This window comes from Vombatus ursinus, unplaced genomic scaffold (assembly GCF_900497805.2).
Source record: "Vombatus ursinus unplaced genomic scaffold, bare-nosed wombat genome assembly UNPS02014791.1, whole genome shotgun sequence".
NCBI lineage: Eukaryota > Metazoa > Chordata > Mammalia > Diprotodontia > Vombatidae > Vombatus > Vombatus ursinus.
Genome location: NW_020954569.1, coordinates 49,688,664 through 49,709,548, shown reverse-complemented (window position 1 = coordinate 49,709,548; position 20,885 = coordinate 49,688,664). Strand labels below are relative to the sequence as shown.

Genomic DNA, 20,885 nt, shown 5'->3' with positions numbered 1-20,885 from the left:
ACTGTTCATGTCACAGGATCATGGCAGAAAGTTTTGGCAAATCAAAGGAATTTACTAGATCCACAGGGGAAGGTGACATTGTAGAATTGCAATATCAAATTCCTTCTATTTTCTCCCAGAAGCCCCAGATTCTCACCAGTCTCTGAACAGAGACCCTCACCTCAACAAACTTGCAGCGAAAATGAACCTTACCCTGTCTGTTTTCCTCTTTTGTTTATTTCAGATTATTTCCGTAATCAGCAGGAGTTGAAGCTATCAGTTTGCTGATGGGGTTATAAAAACACCTTAATGGCTGCTAGGAAAAATTCTCAGTTATCTATTCATTAAAACATAAGCAATCCCTGACGCCTGCTCTACTAAAATAAAAATAATATGATATATACATCGTGCTTTATACTTTAGGAAGTCAGTCAAGAAGTTCTTAAGTACATATTCTGTGCTGGGCACTGAGCTAGGCAATGGTAATGCAAAGACAAAAATGAAATAGTCTCTACCCTCAAGAAGCTTATAAACTAATGGGGAAAACAACATGTCCATGAATAATAAGATGCAAAATATATATAGATTAAATACAAGGAAATTGGAGTTGGGGGGATGACACCAGAAGCTAAAGGAATCAGCTCTAAAAGGTACCACAGGTTCTAGGAAACGGTGAGAAATGAGGAGAAAATACAAACCAAGTCTGAGTGATAGTGTATACAAAGGCACAGTGACCAGAGATGGGAGGAGTACATGTGAAGAATGAACTGAACTGGAAAGTGTGTGAAGGAGAGTATCATATATGTGGACTTACCAGAGTTGCTCTCTCCCTTCTGGGACCAGAAGAGAATCTGGAACCCCATTCCTTCTCTATAGAAGTTGGAAGCCAGAAAGACTAAAATTTTCCTTCTGTCAAGCTCTCACTAACTCTGCCTTCACACAGGAGGGGATCATTAAATAATCGATCTCCACTAATGAGGAGCCTTATGCAAATGGGCTTTGGACCCTGGGTTACATTTGCAATAAGGCTGGAAGAATAATTTTGAGCCAGCTTATGAAAGGCCTTAAATACCAAACAGAGGCATTTGTGTTTGACCCAAGAAGTAATAATGAGGCACTGAATTGTATTTTGTGGGAGAGTGATATAGTCAGAACTGTGCTTTCCTCCTCCATCATCTCATTGTTGTCTTCACAACAACCCTGTCAAGAAGGCTTGCTATGTGCCATTATCCCCATTTTACAGAAGAGGAAACTGAGGATCAAATAAATGAACTATTTTGCCTTTTTATTCTATTCATGCTGTTTCTACATCTTTCATTTTGACCCACAAGACCTAATAAACTCAACACAATGGACTTAGCTGGAAAGTGGCACAACTGAGAACAGTTGAGGACTTTTTGTCTTGTAGCAGGCTCTCTCCACTGTACCACACTGCTTCTGACAAAGGAGGGAATGTGAATAAGAGCTGGTGATTGATCGCTTCATACCTTCAGCTGTGATGACCATAGTCTTTCGCTGCAGGTCAATTAAGGGTTTAATTAAGCAGAGACGAGGCTCCTGCTTCTGACTGAGGCAAATTCCATTGTGATTTACAACCATCCAGTTTCGGTCATATAACAATCCTTGGTTTCCAATTGGCCATTTGGTAACCTGAGAAAGAATCAAAATAAAAGTTAAAATTTAAAATGTAGGCTTGCTTTGGGCAAGAACCCATTATATAAATTATTGTATAAATATTTTTAGCGTAGTTTGCACACTGACTTCTCAAAAGAGGATTATAACTTAATTATATATCATATAATTACAATTATTTAATTATAATTTAAGAGCAGCTAGGTGGCTCAATGGATAGAATTCCAGGCCTGGAGTCAGGAACTCTCATCTTTCTGAGCTCAAATCTGACCTCAGAGACTTCCTAGCTATATGACCCTGAGCCACTTAACCCTGTTTGCCTCAGTTTCCTCATCTGTAAAATGAGCTGGAAAAGGATCCAGCAAACCACTCCAGCATTTTTGCCAAGAAATCCCCAATTGAGGTTACATTGAATTGGACACAATTGGAAATGACTGAATAACCACAAATTGTAATTTAATAAACATTGAATTTAATGTATTCATAACATTTAAAGGAAGAAGAAGAGAGAAGATGGGGGGAAATTATAATGGATGACATTTACATAGCCTTTAAAGGTTTAGAAAGTGTTTAGAAAGAGAGAGCAGGGACGAATACATGATTATGGAGCTAGTAAGAATAACAACCAATATTCAAACTCAGCCCTCCAATCTCCAACTCTCCCACTTTTTCCATTATTCCATTCCATCTCCACACAGCCCTTTTCAAGATGGAGGATACCTGTCTCCCAAGTCAGTCACAGCTTTAGCCCAAATGATTATTCCAACTCTCAGTGGCACCTCAAGGTAGCCTTCATTCAGGCTCCAACCCATTCAATCAAAATTTAACAAGAACGAGGCAGTGTGGTTCATCAAAAGACCACTGACTCTGGAGTCAGAGGACCTGTGTTCAAAACCTGCTTGTGATGCTTACCAATTACATGACCTCGAGCAAGTCATTTAATCTCCATGGCCTCAGTTTTCCCATCTGTAAGATGAGGGGTTGGACCAGCTGACCTCTGAAGTCTCTTGCAGCTACAGAGCTATGATTCTATGATCTTATATGTAGTATGAATAATTTGCAGTAGGATCATAGTATCATAAAATTTAGAGTTGTAAGAGAAGTTAGAGTCCAACCCGCTTATTTTACAGATGAGGAAACTGAGGAAAACAAAAGTTAGATGACTTACCCATTGTCACATTGGTAGTAAATGCCTTCAGTAAGATTTGAACCCAGTAAAATATAAGCCTCTTGAGGTCAAGGACTGGTTTTTGTTGTGCCTAGAGCCAAACACAATGTCATGCACATCATGGGCACCTAGTAAATGTTTGTTGGATTGGGTTGCCCAGAGAGAATATTTGTCTATCAATCAACCAGTCAATAAGCATTTGTTAATCACCAGGCCTTGTGCTAGGCCTTGGGGGTAGAAAAATGAACCAAGAGAAATGGACATAAAACAACCAATAAAATAAATTCTAATTACAGCAAGAATTTCTCCAGGTTAGAGAACTGGACTCCACATATTATGAAAATTGAGTTCAGAAGAGCTTCAGGAATATTCAAGAGATTCTGTGTCATCCAAAGGTGTAACATCTGTACATGGTAAGCATTGGAAGTAAGGTAATATTTGATCATAAGGGACAGAAGCATACTACAGCAATAACAATAACAATTACTGACATTTGTACAGTGGATATAAAGCTTTCAAAACACCTCACATGCATTATCTCATTAGTGCACCAGGCCTGTCTTAATGACTAAACTGTATGCAGTTTTTTTCTTTGCTTTGTGGTGAAGTTCCTGTATGGAGATAAAAACTATGCTAAAAGGGAAGCGTTCCCAAGGCCATGTTTAAAATGCATACCTCCAAAGCGGCGCAGGATTTGATGGGGTAAATGTAGACATTGGTGATGGTAAGTGGTGGGAGCCCTCCGTCCGCTGCTGCTGTAAAGGTTACGCCACCTCCTGGCTCAGTTTCAGGGGGATGCAAATCCATGGCTTTTATAGTCACAGAGGAATTGTTCAGCTCAGCCTGTAGGAGGACATCTTCCTGAGGCAATTTCCCAGTTTCATGCCCGTTGACCCTTTCATCTTGTCCCGCAGGTTCTACTGATATGGCAGCAGTTTCCCCAGGAGTTATCTGAAAGGGAAGTTTACTGTCTGCCTTACCTAACCTGGTTGCTATGATGAACTTCAGAAAGGTCTGTGCATCTTCAAAAGTGGACATGTAGCCGAATGATATTCTCACTGAGCCTGTAGGGTGACCATCGATGATATCTATGTCATCCCCACAGATGTGACCAGCCTAGGAAATAAAAAAAATTATAAGCCCACAGTAATATTTTTTCTTCATTGTTTTATTTCTCATGGATAATACTCAGAGCCAATTCTAAAAACATAAGTAATTTAGGAAAACAGGATTGCCAAGTTGTCAAGTCAATAAGCATTTATTAATCATCTATGATTCCATTCAGTTTAAGAAAAGGGGAAATCCACGACTCAGGATTTGTGTTTTGGAATGTTTACTGTGATCTCTTATGACCCAACAAGGAATCCAAGTACCTATTGATTCCTAGTGCCCTTTATTCCTAGCCCCACATTTCATGACAGCTATTGGTACTGCCTCCAAACAACCAGGCAAGGCCTGGAGTATATAGTTTGGTTAAATCATGAAATAAGGTGCAAAATTCTTATTGGAGATAATCAGAAATGACATTGTGTTAAAGAGATTTTTACCCTTTAATTGAGACTGTCTTCCAGATGTAATCTGAAAAACTGAAGGAGTAATGGCAAAAGGAAAGCTTTGGAGAGAAAAGTGGGAAGAATCAATACATTTCCATTCCAGGGACAAATCCTGGAGTATGTCTCTATTTAATGGATTCTCTAGAAACTGGTCCTCTTAGATAGACAGGAAGTCCTATATTTATTGAGCATCTGCAATATCCTCATTAGTCCCAAGGTGAGGGGTGGGGGCTAAGAAAGAGTGGAGATAAAGTAAGACACATTCGCTGCCCTTGAGTTCATAATTTCAGTGGAAAGAAAAGGCATGTATCCATACAATTAGAAATCAGAGTTTTATGATTACTTTCAAGATGTGTGTCAGAGATGAGCTCTAAAGCAGAGAAAGGAGATGCCAATCAGGGCTAGAGTTATCAGGCAAGACTTCTGGAGTAGATGGGATTTAATATGGATTCTGAAGAATGAATGGCATTTGTATCAGGAGGAATCAGGATGCTGAGTATTCTAGGCAAAGAGAACAGCATGTGTAAGGTGAGAATCAACATGGCATGTATGGTAGGAGGGTCAAGGTCCTCTGCTGTCCAGATTCTTTCCCTAGCTTTAGGAAGGTGATAGATGACAAAGGAAGATGACTCAGATGATGAGAATTAAGTCTCTCCTCAAGGACCAGATCCTGCTCCAAAGATGATGGAGGACCCAATTTCCCTAAGTCAGGGTTTACCTGGAAGATTTATTTCTACTTCTTTACCTAAATGGCAAAGAGAATTTGTGTTAGGGATGCTGAAAAACATGACTACATAGAACTGATAGAGATATAGTCCCAAAGGCTTCGAATGTCAAGCTGAAGGGTCTCATCTTGATTTAATAGCCAATAAGGAGTTACTGTGAGAGACAGCATTGCATTGGGCCTAGAGGCCCAGCCTCTGAATCAAGAACACTGGAGCTCAACTTCTGCTTTTGACACATACAAGCTTTGTATCTTAATCCCTTGAATTCCTGACAACTTTCAAAAATATGTTATGGATGAATTGCCAATCTACTTCGGGAAAGGGGGTTTCCACACATGGAATACTAGGACCAAGAAAAAAATGATGGATAAAAAATACTGAAGATTTTAAAGTAAGGAATAAATTTGGAGCCTGAAAACTTGATTTTGAATTGTGGCTCCAACTATTTACTATCTGTGTGACTCTGGACAAATCACTAAACCTTCCTAGGCCTCAGTGTCCACACCTGTAAAGTGAAAGACTGAAATAGATGATCTCTGAGGTTCATTCCAGCTTGAAGACTATGAATCTAGGATCTCATGAGGAAATCAGCACTTCAGAAAAATTAACCTGGCCATTCTGTGCTGGGTTTACAGGGTCTCAAGAGGCTATTGCAAAAATGCCAGAATATATAAGGGTCCAGGGAAATATGTCACCAGTAAGAACGAAATAGAAAGATGACTATTAGATTATTAGAGCTAAAATGCATCTCAGAGATCAGGTAGTCCAATTCTCTGATTTTCACAGAGCTAAAAACTGAGACTTGGAGAGGTTAAGTGACTTACTCAACTCATACAGTAAGTTAGTAGCAGAGAATCCTAGAGATATTTTTGAAGAATATTTAGCTAATTCTCCCTAAAGAGAGGAAGAGAAACAGATGAAATTAACATGCACAAGTATGTTAAAGGTATTGTAATGATTAAAGGACTTCCCAAAAGTATAGAGATTCCTGGATAAATCAGAAAGTCTATGCTGAGGAATCCCTTTATCTGCAAACTCCAGAAGAGAAACTCCAGGGCCTCCAAACCAACCCAAAAGCTCCTGGAATGGGAGCTGAACAACAACTAGAATGAATTTCCATGGACCTTAAAGAATGTCCAGTGTCTCTATCCTTTGCTCCCAAATCTATATCATTTCATCTTAAGGAGCCAGCAATGGAAAAATCCTCATCTTGATGTCATGATGACTTTGCCTAAACATTCACTCAGAAAGTTTAGGAAAGATTTTAATTCAGTGAAAGTTTTGCTGTCTGCTAATTTGGGAGAAATAAGGTACCAGTTAGTCAAAAATTCCTATCTGGTTTTTAAAGTTAACACCTACTAGACCAGGCTTTACCTTTTCCTCACTGTCCCTCATAAGAGCCATACATGTCTGAAAGAACAGTTGAATATATATTTTAAATCCTCTTTATTTATGAAAGTCTTGTAAGACAGAGACCTGTTTCATCATATTCTTCCTTCCCAGACACAACCAATAGGAATAGCTCCTTGCTTAACCTCTCTCTTCTAATTATCTTCAGAATTAGTGCAGATTACTGAATAGCTCTTTGTATTGAGAGATCATAGGATCATCCATTTATAGAGTTTTTATTGTTCAAATATTGGATAGCACCATTTTTACTAGTGAACTTTTAATCCCCTTTAGATTTCCAGTAGTCCTATGTGCTTTGTGGGCAGTTAGGTGGTGCAGTGGATAGAGTCCCAGGCCTGAAGTCAGGAAGACTCATATTCATGAGTTCAAATCTGGCTTCAGACACTAACTGTGTGACCCTGGACAAGTCACTTAACCCTATTTGCCTCAGTTTCCTCATCTGTAAAATGATCTGGAGAAAGAAATGGTAAACCATTCCAGTATCTTTGTCAAGAGAACCCCAAATGGGGTCACAAAGAGTCAGACACAACTGAAATGACTGAACAACATGTGCTTTGTACAGAACTTTAATGCTATGGAAATGATCAGGAGGCAGAAAACTTTCTTACATTACAATAATAAATGAAATGATATTTTTTTAAAAAATCAACTGACATAGAATCCTAAGATTTAGAGTCAGAAGGGACTTAGAGGAGATTTGAAATCAACCAGTTCCCTTGACAGATAAGGAAACAAAGGCTGGACGAGGGTAGGGTAAGTAACTTGGTAAGGTTCAGACAGGTAATAAGTAATTAGACCTGGCATGGATTTGAACCTATTTCTTCTGATTCCAAGTGCAGGACCCTTCCACACATAAACAGAATCACAGGATTCTAGTTGATTGGAAGAGGCCTAAGAGATCACCTAGCCAACTCTAAAACTGAAATTCCCCTCTTCAATTCTTGAAGAGTGGTCATCTTTCCTCTACTCAAAGACCTTCAGCGATGAGAAATTCACTACCTCAAAGTACAACTCATTCTATTTTTTAGACAGTTTTTATTGTGAGAAATTTCTTTTTTTTGTATTGGATTGAAATTTGCTTCTCATTAAATTTCTATTCAGTGGCCCTAGTTCTGCCCTCTGTGACCAAACTGAACAGCATTTGGAGAAGGTGTGAAAGGTGGCCCCTCTATTTATTCCTTAATTGGTTATAAGCTGTACATATTATCTCTGCTGTAAAGAATACTGAAACAGTAAAATTTGAACAATTTTTCACATTTTCACCAAAAAATCTGTTGGAATTCTTCATCTTGCTCCCCACCATCTGCTAATGCTTCATTATGGAAACCTAAGCATAAGTTTAGCTTATTTCTTGATGCTTTCTCTACCAACCACAACTTTTATAAAGGCACTTTCACAGATGTCTATTTCAGTCATTTCTGTGACAACCTATGAGCCATTCACCAAGTGAGAGCTCAACAAATAATAGGCTAGACTCCTGCGACACTTGGACATTTTCAGAAATTGTGTGATCACTAACCAGGATCATAGGAGCAGCCTTACTCTCCCCTCTAGGGGCAGAAGAGACCAGCAGCAAGTGATGCAGGAAAAGATGGAGGAACCCTCCAATGGATCCTTCCTGGTCTAGGAAGGGTTAGTTCTACTGGTGATTCCAGTTTAGCAACTACAAAGTCATATTTCTTAAGTACAAAACATATACAAGATCTTATGATTATAGCATAAGCTTTCTAAGTCCTGTAAGGACATTGGTTCTGAAGCACAGGGCTGCATAATTTCAGGCTGATAGGTAAATCAGAATGAGTGCACCCAGGCCCAAGGACAAAAAACATTCTGCTCCCAAGAGAGTTCAGGGATACCATGCCAATCTTTCTACGTAGCAAGACTTACATGAATTGATGGTGAGTGAAGTGAGCAAAACCAGGAGAACATTGTACACAATAACAGCAATATTGTGTGATAATCAGCTATGAGACTTAGCTCTTCTCAGCAGTACAGTGATTCAAGACAGTTCCAAAAGACTCATGATGGAAAATGCTATTTACATCTAGAGAAAGAACTATGGAGTCTGAATGCAGAAGAAGCACGCTATTTTCACTTTAATTTTTTTTCTTTGTTTCTTTTGCTCTGATTCTTCTTTTACAACATGACTAATGTGGAAATACGTTTAACATGATTGTACATGTATAACCTATATCAAATTGCTTGTTGTCTTGGTAAAGAGGGGAGGGAAAAGAGGGAGGGAAAAAAATTTGGAACTCAAAATCTCACAAAAGAAAAAAATTCTTTCCAGGTAGCTAACTACAAGCTCTCCACCCAGAACAACAGGAAACATTTACATACCAGGAAATCTTGTGAAAAGTTTCTACTTAGTCTCACAGAAGCAGGCAGAAGAGGTCAGGGGCTGGAGCTAATGGTTGGATGAGGTAGGGGTGGGGGAGCCTTAAAAAAAGGGTGAATTCTGTTTGCATCTGAAAAGGGATCTGCTAGTTTGAGAAAGGACCAAGGTTGACAGAGAGCACAATACAATTTTATGAGATATGATACCAGCTTTATAAGAAATGCAAAACATGAGAACATGCAGAGATAGGGATGGCATGAGGAGAGGACCACTGTAGATACTTAATAACTATTTGACTTAATCACTTTTTGGTGCTATACAATACTTGAACAATAAAAATTCTATAAATGGGTAATCCTATAATCTCCCAATAATGACATCCCTTTAACTTTTTTTGAGACACCATGCCACAAAAGGCTTAAAATTGCAGAGACACTGTCCCTGTGCCTGAGGAGGAAGATTCCAGCCTCAAGAGAGGAGAGATCAGAGGCATCTGGGGAGGAGCCAGAGGTAAGGACAGAAGCTCATAGGATCACGAATTAGGGCTGAAAGGGTCCTCAGATGCCATCTAATTCACATCCTCACTTTACAAATGAGGTGAAGTGATTGCCCAAAGTCACACAGATAATAAGTAGAAGGGATGGAATCTAATCCAGGACATGTGACTCAAAATCCACATACCTTCTGCTGTACCGCACATTCTCTCTCCTGGGACTGTTCCTCCTTCCTCTGCCTCTCACTCTTTTGTAGGAGAAGGGAGGCTCAGAGGTGCGTCCCTCCCATAAAATGAGCATGGCCCACAGCAGCTTTTGTGTTGAGGATACCTTAATAGTGTGGGTCAATTCATTAATTATTACCAAAAATCCTTGCCTTTCAGCAAAGAGGTGGTGGGCAACAGGTGAAGAATGGTTCTCATCTGTCCATTTCTCTTGGCGAAGTCTTCACATGCTTGGGGTAGACATCTCCCTGACTCACTGAGGGTGGTAGTGGTGAGGGTAGTTAAGGCCTGTTGGATACCCTCAACCTTATTCAGCCCATCTACCAAAATGGTTTACAGCCACAGGTGAGAGTTGGGTGAAGGTGGACACCAAAGGTGGACGAGTAGCTCTGAAAAAGTTTCAGCAAGCCCTCACACCAGAGGTGTCCCATATACCTATTAGAATATAACCACCTTGAGAGCAGGGACTGCCTTTCTTTTGTATTTGTTTCTACAGCACTTAGCACAGTTTTGGTCATAGTTAAGTGCTCAAAAAATGCCTTTTTCATGCAGTCATTCTGAATAAACTAAAATTTAGGGACTTTTGTGGTTTATTTACTCCCCACCACTAATATACAACTTTTCCTTAAAAATTAATTAATTAGGGCAGCTAGGTGGTGCAGTGGATAGAGTGCTGGCCCTGGAGTCAGGAGGACCCGAGTTCAAATCTGACCTCAGACACTTGAAACTTACTAGCTGTGTGACCCTGGGCAAGTGACTTAACCCCATTGCCTAGCCAAACAAAAAGAAAAGAAAATTAATTAATGATAAATTACTGATATGTAAACAGATGCTATATGATTTTTTAAAAAAATCTCAAAGAGGAAATAACTGTTTAAAAATGTCTCTTCCTCTGCTATCCAAAGCCACTGCAATTTGCCAAAGCAAAATTAACCAATAAAGACAGATGCCCACCCTCAGAAAGGAACCTAGACAGAATCAATCTACAACAGTGGTCTTCCCATGCCTCTGTCTCCGTCTTGTCTTAATTCATTCTTTAGGCTCTGGGGCAGCATCAAGTGGGATCAGGACTCACCTGAAGGTTCTTTTTGATGGTTTCATTGCTGATCCTCAGGTGTCTCTGGCACGCCCCTGTATTACAGAAACATCCAGTCCGAACATGTATATTGTGAAGGCTGGCCATTTTTTCTATCTGTGGATTAAATAAAATGTGAAAATAGCATAGGGAAACAAGCACATTACTTTAACATGTACATTTTGTGCTTTGAATGGCCTGAAATAGTGCATCTTACTCAAGATATTTTATCTCTCTGGGCCTCATTTTCTTCATCTATGAATTATATATAAAATTAAAAATTAATTAATTAAAATATATAAATAATCTAGTTGGACTAGACAATTTCCAAGATCTAAGTTCTAAGAATCTATGATTCTGCCATTAACCCATGGGTCCTTGGGAAAAATCATAACCTCTCTGGTTCTCTACTTCCCAGTCTTTAAAATGAAGGGATTAGATTAGATTATTTTTAAATCTCTTTCCAGCTCTAACATTCCTGACCCTGCTTCTAACCCTATCTAACCCTAACTCTGCCCATATCATGAATTCATTACATTTGTTTTATTAAATGTAAATTTATTTAAATGTAAATTTATTAAATGTAAATGAATTGGAGAATAGCTGTATATGTATATTTGTTTTTCATTATCTAACTGCTTTATATAAGTTTATGTTTATCGATAATGCATGCTCTTTTCCACCCTTCCCCCAACACAATTAGAAGGGTGGAAAAGAGCATGTATTATCAATAAACATAAACTTAAAAGATAATTGTTGAATTAAGTTGAAGTGAAAATATTTGACACAAGTTAATTTGTATGACAAGAAATTATCACTACAACATAACAACAAAATGAAATTTCCAAACCCCAAACAATGATCCACTGGTTTTAAATAATATTCACAGAAAAATACTAGTACCAATAAAACTGTTCTTTGAAGTTTGCCGTAATGAGATTAGACTTTTAGTCTTTCTTGAACATATCTATTATCCGTCAAAATTTTCCTACTGAATTACAGATAAATAGCCACAAGTATTTAGTAAGAAGTATTTAGGTAAGAAGTAAGACCTATTTAACATTAGCATATTATATATTACCCACCTTCTGACAGAGAAATGATAGAACCAGGGTTCAGAATGAGACATACATTTTTTGATGTGGTCAGTGTGAGAATTTGTTTTGCTTGATTATGCGTATTTGTTAAAAGGATTTTGTTTTTTTGTGAGAAGTAGAGAGAGAAAATAATTATTTGTTAATTTAAAATTTTTAATTTGCTTTTTCTTTTTTTTGCTTTTCTCTACTTTTTTATTATTATTAATTTATTTTGATTTATCAATAATCACTTCCATATACTTTTGAGTTTAAAATTTTTCTCCCCCTTCCTCTCCATCACCCTCCCCAAGACAGCACACAATCTGATATAGGCTATACGTTTACATTGCTATTAAACATATTTTCACATTAGTGATGTTGTAAGTAGAAATTAAAACCAATAGGAGGAACCATCAGAAATAGGAAACACAACTCAACAGAAGAGAAAAAAAAACAACAATTCGGCTTTCATAGTTCTTTCTTTGGGTGTGGATAGCATTCTCCATCACAAGGCCTCTGGAGATGTCTTAGAACCTTGTATTGCCAGGAAGGGTTAACTTTATCAATATTAGTCTTCACACAATGTGGCTGTTATTGTGTACAACGTTCTCTTGGTTCTGCTCACTTCACTCAGCATCAGACTATACAAGTCTTTCCAGGTTTTTCTGAAGTCTGCTTGCTCATCCTTTCTTATAGCACAATAGTATTCCATCACATTCATATACCACAACTTGCTCAGCCATTCCCAATTGATGGGCATCCTCTCAATTTCCAATTCTTTGCCACCACAAAAAGAGCTGCTATAAATATTTTTGTACATGTGGGTCCTTTTCCCATTTGTGTGATCTCTTTGGGATATAGCCCTAGAAGTGCTATTGCTGGGTCAAAGGGTATGCACATTTTTATAGCCCTTTGGGCATAGTTCCAAATTGCTCTCCAAAATGGTTGGATCATTTCACTACTCTACCAACAATGCATTAGTGTTCCAATTTTCCCACATCTTCTCCAACATTTATTATTTTCCTGTTTTGTCATGTTGGCCATTCTGATAGGTGTGATGTGGTACCTCCGAGTTGTTTTAATTTGCATTTCTCTAATCAATAGTGATTTAGAGCATTTTTTCATATGACTACATATGGCTTTAATTTCTTCATCTGAGAACTGTCTGTTCATATCCTTTGACCACCTATCAATTGGAGAATTAATTTTATTTTCAAAGAGAAAACAGGTGCTTCAGAGCTGGAAAGGACCGTAGAGGCCATAATGTCCAGTGCCCTCATGTCACAAGTAAAGAATCGAGTTTCAGAGAACCTGCGAATTGATCCAACCTTCTTGAAAAAAAATTTAGAATTACGTTTTAAAGGTAAATAAAATGTTTATACCTTAAGACACAGAAATCCCACTGCCATGCATGCACCCTAATAAGTACAAATACTTTAAGTTTCTGTTAATTATATACAAAAAATATTTATAGCAGAACTTTTGGTGATACAGGAGAATCAGAAACGAGGTGGGTACCTACAGATTGAAGGACGGCTGATCAAATTGTAGAATATGAATATGATGGAATATTATTGTTCCGTAATAAATGGTGAATATAAAAAAAGAAATGGTCAATATAAAGAATTATCTGATCTGATGCAAAATGAAGTACGAAGAACCAAAAAAAAATATACACAACTACAACAATGAAAACGGAAACTACAATTAAATAAAATTGATCTCTCTGCAATTATAATGATAGAGCGTGGCTTCAGAAAAGAATTGAGAAACTGTACTTCCTTCCCTTTGTGGCAGACACTATGGGTAAAGAATACCACATATGCTGTTCTCACTAAATTTTGTTCATATTTCTTCTAAGTCCTAAAAATTAACCCTTTGGTAGTTTTGATTGCTATAGAAGTGAATAAGTGAATCATTATTACAAGGGATCATTTGCCAAGTAGGCAGAGGAAAGCGATAATATAGACACACAAAATATAGTTTGTACACACACTAAGAAAAATAAATATGATACATAAAATCAAAAGGGAGCAAAAATATTTTTAAAGAGTAAATAGCAGCCAAGTGAGGGCCTGAGGGCGGGAGGGGTTCCTGTACAGTAAATTGCATAGGCTTTAGTTAATGAGTTTTGTGAGGGTGACTTCAGCAGCTCAAAGGTCTTGTGATTACTAAAGTGTTTGGGGGCTGTTCTCTGAATGGTTTGAAATTGCCATCTAACTGTGACCTTCCAGATTGGGGAAGTGGGGAGTGAGGAGTGTATATGTTATAGTTTTAAGATCTTCAAGGTGGGAAAGAGAAAAAACCCAGCTACCTGGGAATAACCAATGATGACTCCATTGTCGTCCAACACATTAAAGTTAATGATTGGACCCTGGATCTCGGGACTGTTGAACTCTGTATCACTGTAAATCTGAATCACAGGTGCTCCGTTTGGGTATTGGAGAGCAACCAGCACTGTGTAGGTGTAGTGAGCTAAGGCAAAAGTATGTTGTTTTATGTTTTCCATTCCACCTGGCAAAGAAAAAGTTTGTAAGTTATTCTCTTGTTGGCAAAAAAAAATTGAACATATACACAAATGACAATTAAATACAACTTATTTATAAAGTAATTTTAAGAGCAAAATACATGTGGCAGAAGTAAATCCACATAGACAGAAAGGAAAATTTTTCCACTGACCTGTCAGTCTTTCTAGAACATCAAATCCATGTTTCAATGCTATAATATCAAGAAAAGAAATTGTACCATCTTCAAACCTACAAAAATCAAATTAAAACAAAAAAACTAAGTTGAGAGAATAAATAGTTTCATGGGTAGCTTATTGGCTGTGTTTTTCTGGGATCTCAATAAATGTTTTCCATCTCCCTCCATGTTAGGATATTAGTTTAGGTTAGAGATTTAGTCTTTGTTCAGTCATGACTCCTCATTCTGTGACTTTGAATCACTTACTATAGTTCTAGAATCGTATAGTGATGATGGTAAAGGGCTAAAATATCAGAATTGCCAAGCTGATACTCTTTTTACCTACCAGTCCACCCTTGCAAAACCAAAAAAAAATTAATTTTGCTCTTAAAATGTTGCTTTTGTAAGAAATTTCTCAGTGAGAAAGTTCTCTCCACAAGTGCAAATCAGCTACTACTCTAGAATGTATCATCTTAGAGCGTTATCTAGAACACTGAAAGGTGAATAGGAATCTGACCTCAAATCAAGAAAATCTCAAAGACATTCTGGCTGGGTAACTCTGGGCAAGGTACCCCTCCTGACATTTGGTAATTTTGTTGGTGGCACCCAGGACACCAACCTTTCACACAAATCAGACAGATTCTGCCACAAAACTATTTCCTTTGTATGCATTTTGTATTTATAGTTGTACATGTTGGTTCCCTCTCCCTGCCCCAAGGTGAATACAAGCCCCTTGGAGACAGGAATCATTTCATTTTTATTTCTATCTCCAGGCATCTAACACAGTACCTGGCACATACTAGGCACTTAAAAAGGCTCATCAAATGAAGTAGTTTACAGGGTATTTGTGGTATTTCTAGGGAGCTTTGGAATAAATCAACCAAATTCCAGCTCCACCATGACAAATAGATAGATGTCTGTTTCCTCCAATCACTGTAACTCTTGGACCTTGAAGCTTGATCAGGAAAACTATGCTTGGCACATGGGATCCTTTTGGACTATCAGGTAACCTTCCATCAGCCCAAGTATGGATGTTCTATAGCATCCTGTGACTCATTTCCAAACTAGAGTCTTACAGCAATGCACACTGGGCAACTACAGTTACAACAGCTTCCTAAAAAGTATGCAGAAGGCTATCCCTGGATTTAATCATGCAATAGAGAATGTTGCTAGTATTCTGGGGGTTGTCTAGGCAAGCACTCCACCTAGTGCCTCCTAGAACCAACTTCTAAAAAAAATTATTTACTTGGCCTGCTTCAGTACATCCTGGGTCATGAACGCTACTTCATTTTCCCATTTTGAAAGGCTTTCTTAGAACTTTAAGATCTCCTTTTCAAATATAAGATACTATACCCTCTTAAGTACCTCATCTTAGATATTTACTAGTTGTATGATCTTAACTAAGTCATTTAACTTCTCCAAAACTTAGTTTCCTGATCTGTAAAATGGGGATAATAATAGCACCTGCCTCACAAGGTTGTTTTGAGTATCAAATGAGATAATACACACAAAATGCTTTGGAACTAAATAACATCAATTCTTATTGTTACTGTGATTATGATCACCTGTAAGAAGCTATCCATCACCTATAACTTCTATACAATGTCTAGACCAAAGGAATAAACCATAAGATTTGAGCAGGACCTAGGTGCTTCCTAGATTACCAGTAAAATGATGGGCTTCAAGTTAGGTCAAGTCAACAAGCATTTTTTAAGTACCTTCTATATTCTAGATTCTATATTAAGTGTTGAGATTGCAAAGAAAGGCAAAAACAGTCACTGCCCTCAAGGAGCTCATAATCTCATCAGGAGAGAAAAATATGCAAACAGCTATGTACAAACAAGATATGTACAGGATAAATTGGAGATAATCTCAGAAGGAAGACTTCTTTGTTTAACCCTCATAAAGATTATAAGAATGATGTAGAATAAAAAACAATGGAATTGCAGTCAGAGGACCTAAATTAAAATTCTTCCTCTGACCTTAACTGACTGTCTGACCCCGTATAAGTCACTTTGAGACCTGTTCCTTCCTTTGTAAAATGAAGATAATATCCATACCACCTACATTATAGGGTTGCTCTGAGGCTTACATGTGATCACGTATTTTAAACACTTAGCATACTCTACAGCAGAGGTGTCAGCCACAAGCAGTCGGCTTCCCAGTGCAGCCCCAACCAGATTAGAAGGTGATTTGGAAATGTTAAACAAAATAAATAAAAATATAATCCAACATCGATAATGTTAATTTGTAGTTTTCTAAGTTATTATGCAGCCAGAGGCGATCTAGTTACTATTTGAGTTTGATTTCACACACTTCCAGTCTACATCAGCTATGCCAGTTATTTCATCCCACCTCAATGACCCCTTATCAGTCTCTGCTATTACCAGCAGGGGTGATGAACTTGCATGTAACCATGTATTATCTGGTAGTTTAAGGTGCTCAAGGACACTATCACCTATGAGCAGGGCCCTTCCTTTTGGGAGAGATTAAAGTTTGGTTTGATCACCCAACTCATTAGGCTCTTTAAAAAAATTGAAGTAGAATTATGAATATGGTTTGCATGACTACCTATGTATAACCCATATGGAATTGCTTGCCTTCTCAATGGGGGGGAGGGAGGGAGAGAATTTGGAACTCAAAGTTTCAAAAATGAATGTTAAAAATTGTTTTTACATGTAACTGGGGAAAAACAAAATACTAAATAAAAACTTAAAAGAAACCTGAGTAGTCAAACCCCAGGCACATTTTCATCATCCAGCAAATTTCCCCCATTTCCTTCTAGTCTGCTTTCATTGACTCTCTTAAGAGTCATCTTATGTTTTACCTCTCTCTTCCTCCTCAAGCCATTCTAGGAAAACACCTTCCCTGTCTAAATAAGCCCCATTTCTACTACAATGATTAATTTTATCTAGCAGAACCTGGATGAAACATATATAGCCCTTATCAAATTGACTAAAAAAAGATATGATCTGGAAAATTTATCCTGGTACACAATAGATCAAGCCCATAATCCTGGATGGGGTGGGTACTGATAGGGAGAGAGAAAAGATCTTCCTTCATAACTGCCCTAACAACCTGGAATCCCCAGAGAAAGATAGGGACACCCTGGTGGAAGGAAGAGTTTTGTGATGTATTCCTAGCATATCTGTCCATGGTACAATCAGAACTGGGGTTTGAGGATCCTCTGCAGAGGCTTATCCCTTTCCAGCTGAAATCAACACCTGTGGCCTCTGGGATGCTTATAGCCAGTAAAAAAAAAAAAAAAGAAAAATACAAAAGAACGTTCAGAGTTCACCACCCCTGTTCACTAGCACCATGGTTGTTAACCCTTCTCACCTCTAAGATGATAAATAGAATGTGAGGTCCTTGAAGGGGGACTGTTAAATTTTTGTCTTAGTGAAAAGAGGGGCTGGCCAATGAATGGCCAGCTTTCATGAGCATGTCTAGAAGGTTCTGTTTGGCACAATCTTTCACATGGACTTGCAAGCATACACAGATATTCTGTGACTGCTTTCTATCTGCTTACCTTGTGGTAAAGACAAAAGCCTCTTAGCTGGCTGCTAACCTAGAACTAAACATGTATTCAGAAGGGCCCTAACCTGCCAAAGTGAATCTTTTTTTTTTCCTGGTATGAAGAGGTGCAAGGACTGATGGAAGCCTCTGAGTGGGGAGAGCATTCACTTAGCAAAGTGCTTGGCACCTAGTGGGACCTAAATAAATGCTTGTCGATTGATTTTTGGATCTATAATTCTTGCCCATTCCTTCCTGCTTTAGCAACACTCCCTGGATTCAGCCAAAGGACTGGACAGCTCCTCGTTCCCCTTGATATTAAGCCTAGATCAGATACCTCCTACACAAGTGGGTTCCAACCCTGGCTCCCAGGCTAGCCTTGTCCCTTGCAGCCTGCCCTCTGGTGTAAACTATTACCTTTCAGATACAGATTTTCTGGGGAGGTAGAAATCTTCTCCAGCAAGGTATGCAGCAGCTGTTCCTCCACCAAAGTAAGTTTTCCGGAGGAAGTGAGTAACTCGATTGTTTACCAACAGTGCTCCTAAACCAGTGGGAAACCCAAAGATTTTGTAAAATGAAATAGGGATAAAATCTGCTGGGTGGGCTGCCAGGTCTAAAGGAGAGGTGCTGACATAGGCGGCTGCATCGAGCAACACAAACCATTCCCCTGGAGTGGTCATGGGGCTCAAACGTCCAGACTTCAGCATTTCTATCCAAGAAAGGGGGTACCTAGTTCCTGAAAAATTACTCTGAGCTGGGTAGCAAAAGAGATGAGGGGTCTTGCAGGCTGGTTGACAAACTGCTCCATTGCTTTTCTCTGACAACAAAATATCCTCTGGTTTCACAGCAATGGATGACCCTTGCATTGCCTCAGCTATCTTCCTGATGCCCACCACGGACGTGTGGCTGTCTGTTAGGTAACAAAACCTGCTCCCCCCATCCCCTGAGCTTGCTGGTCTCCATGGGAAGGCCTCTGCTACTAGTTTGAGTGCAGCTGTGCTCCCTGAGGTAAAAATGATGCTGTAGTCTTCAGAAGTGGTTTTGAAGTGTTCTAAGACCCTGAAAGAAAAATAAAAGGTTCTTGGTTGATTTCTTACTTTGACTTCAAACATCATCTATATCTCCTTGCCATGAGTCACCTAGTCCTAAAATGTCGACCTTAGTTTAAAGAGAAAATACCATTAATATTAGCTGTGATTTGAGGTCTAAGAGACAGCTGGTAGAAAATGGGCATGGCAATGTAAAATCGACAGTAGTGCCACCAAGTTTTAATTTCTCTAGCCTTAAAATGTCTCATATGAATTTGAGGCAGGACAGAGCAAATCTTAATTAAATCCAACTATATGATTATTAATTTAAACACAGTCTTATAGAAGGCACTTAATAAGTGCCTGTTTGTTGAAATATATAAAAAAAATGATACCTTTTCCCCATCATCCTGCTTGAACAATGACAGTGCGAGGTTGCCTGGGCTACATGTCATGTTTGTTTCTTCAGCTTGGCCAGAAGGTAACAAAATTTAAATTTCTTAAAATTAAGTTGTCACTTCATGGCTTGATGCCTCTCTCACTCTTCCTCCTAAATTACCTTGAATTTACTTTGTATATGTTTATCTGTGCATATTGTTTCTCCCCCAAACCTCAGCAGAATGTAAACTCTTTGAAAGCAAGAAATTTCTTTTTTTTTCTTTGCATCTCCAGTACCTAACACAGAGTAAGTACTAACTAAATGTTTTGTATTGACTTTGACATCAATTATTAATAAATATCAGATTTGACATGTGTTCCTATATTACTCTAAGAAATGTCTGTTTTCTATGTCCTACAATGTGCATAAAGCTCATCATTGCAAGTAATCTGTGTTAAGCAGCTGGGATTTTTGGGAAAGCTTGATTAAGAAATGAAAATGAGATTAATTTATGAGAAATTAACATTGCTGCTTGAAAAATTAGTAGAATCTCTCAAATTTTCCAGCACAGAATAATCACTCTCAGTTTCTAAAACTTCACCACACACCTTTTTCTTAGACTGGTGAAGAATTCTCCTATTATGGGCTGAATATATTCCTGCAGGTCTATATTTTATTGTTATGGGTTTTTCCCCAGTTGTGCATGATTCTCTCCTGTATATACTTCTGCTTGAAGACTGGGTTGAATGTCTGTTCCTATTCTTGTGAGTTTCATGCATACTGGATACCTTGGAAGTTGCCTACCTATTGGTCTTAGAGCAATGTTTTTAAAAAGTAGAGTTCTTATTTTTGATTGAGATATCTTATCTCTGGATTCCAGGCTGGCCTGAATAGATAGTTTTCTGACTTGAATGCTTTAAGTACAATTGTTGAGTCTACTGGGTCAGCCGTACGCTGCTGAAGTTTTTCAATGACGCTTGATCAAACTGTCATCTTTTCCTGTTGGCATTTACCTGACTTTTGTAAATATTATTTGAAGATTTCTGTGTAAACACTGCAAATCTAGTCCTGACAAATGGCTTCTCTAGTTCACCTTCACTGTGAAATAGCCAAGCTAGCCTGTTATCTTGCACTTTCTCTGATTTTTTTTCAATTCCTTTTCTCTTCTGCTCTATTTTGGAAATACCATGTACATTATAAAAAAACAAGCAATTTGGAAAGCAGCTTTAAAATTCTGATAAACTCAATGAGCAACCATGACTCCAGAAGACTGATGATGAAGCATGCCACTCCCCTGCTGACAGAGAGGTAATGACCTCGGGGTACTGACATATTTTTCTTGAACATGACCAATTTGAGAATTTGTTTTGCTTGACTATAGCTATTTGTTACAAGGATTTTGGTTTGTCTTTTTCAAGGGGAAGTAGGAGGTTAGACAGACAGAAAACAAATTTTTATTACTGAAAAAAATAGGATCATGTAACAGTTTTTCTTGGAATATTTTAGAAATATTTCCACACATTTCCAAGATTAGATATAAATAAAGAATTAGAAATAATATCTGGTTCAAATGAAGAAAATTAGTAAATCCAAATAAATTAAATAGATT

At 38.1% G+C, this 20,885-nt stretch overlaps 1 protein-coding gene across 4 annotated transcripts in view; it reads right to left on the bottom strand.

Moving 5' to 3' along the window:
* MOCOS (molybdenum cofactor sulfurase) overlaps window positions 1-20,885 on the bottom strand; it is a 100,863-nt gene that overhangs the window by 59,125 nt on the left and 20,853 nt on the right. For all 4 annotated transcript variants that reach the window (XM_027868897.1, XM_027868898.1, XM_027868900.1 and 1 more), the window contains 6 exons: window positions 18,287-18,928; window positions 14,354-14,430; window positions 13,989-14,188; window positions 10,599-10,715; window positions 3,455-3,895; window positions 1,467-1,629 (listed from right to left, as the gene is read on the bottom strand). In XM_027868897.1, coding sequence (XP_027724698.1) covers window positions 1,467-1,629; window positions 3,455-3,895; window positions 10,599-10,715; window positions 13,989-14,188; window positions 14,354-14,430; window positions 18,287-18,928 — 1,640 coding nt within the window. The remainder of the gene's footprint in view (window positions 1-1,466; window positions 1,630-3,454; window positions 3,896-10,598; window positions 10,716-13,988; window positions 14,189-14,353; window positions 14,431-18,286; window positions 18,929-20,885) is intronic.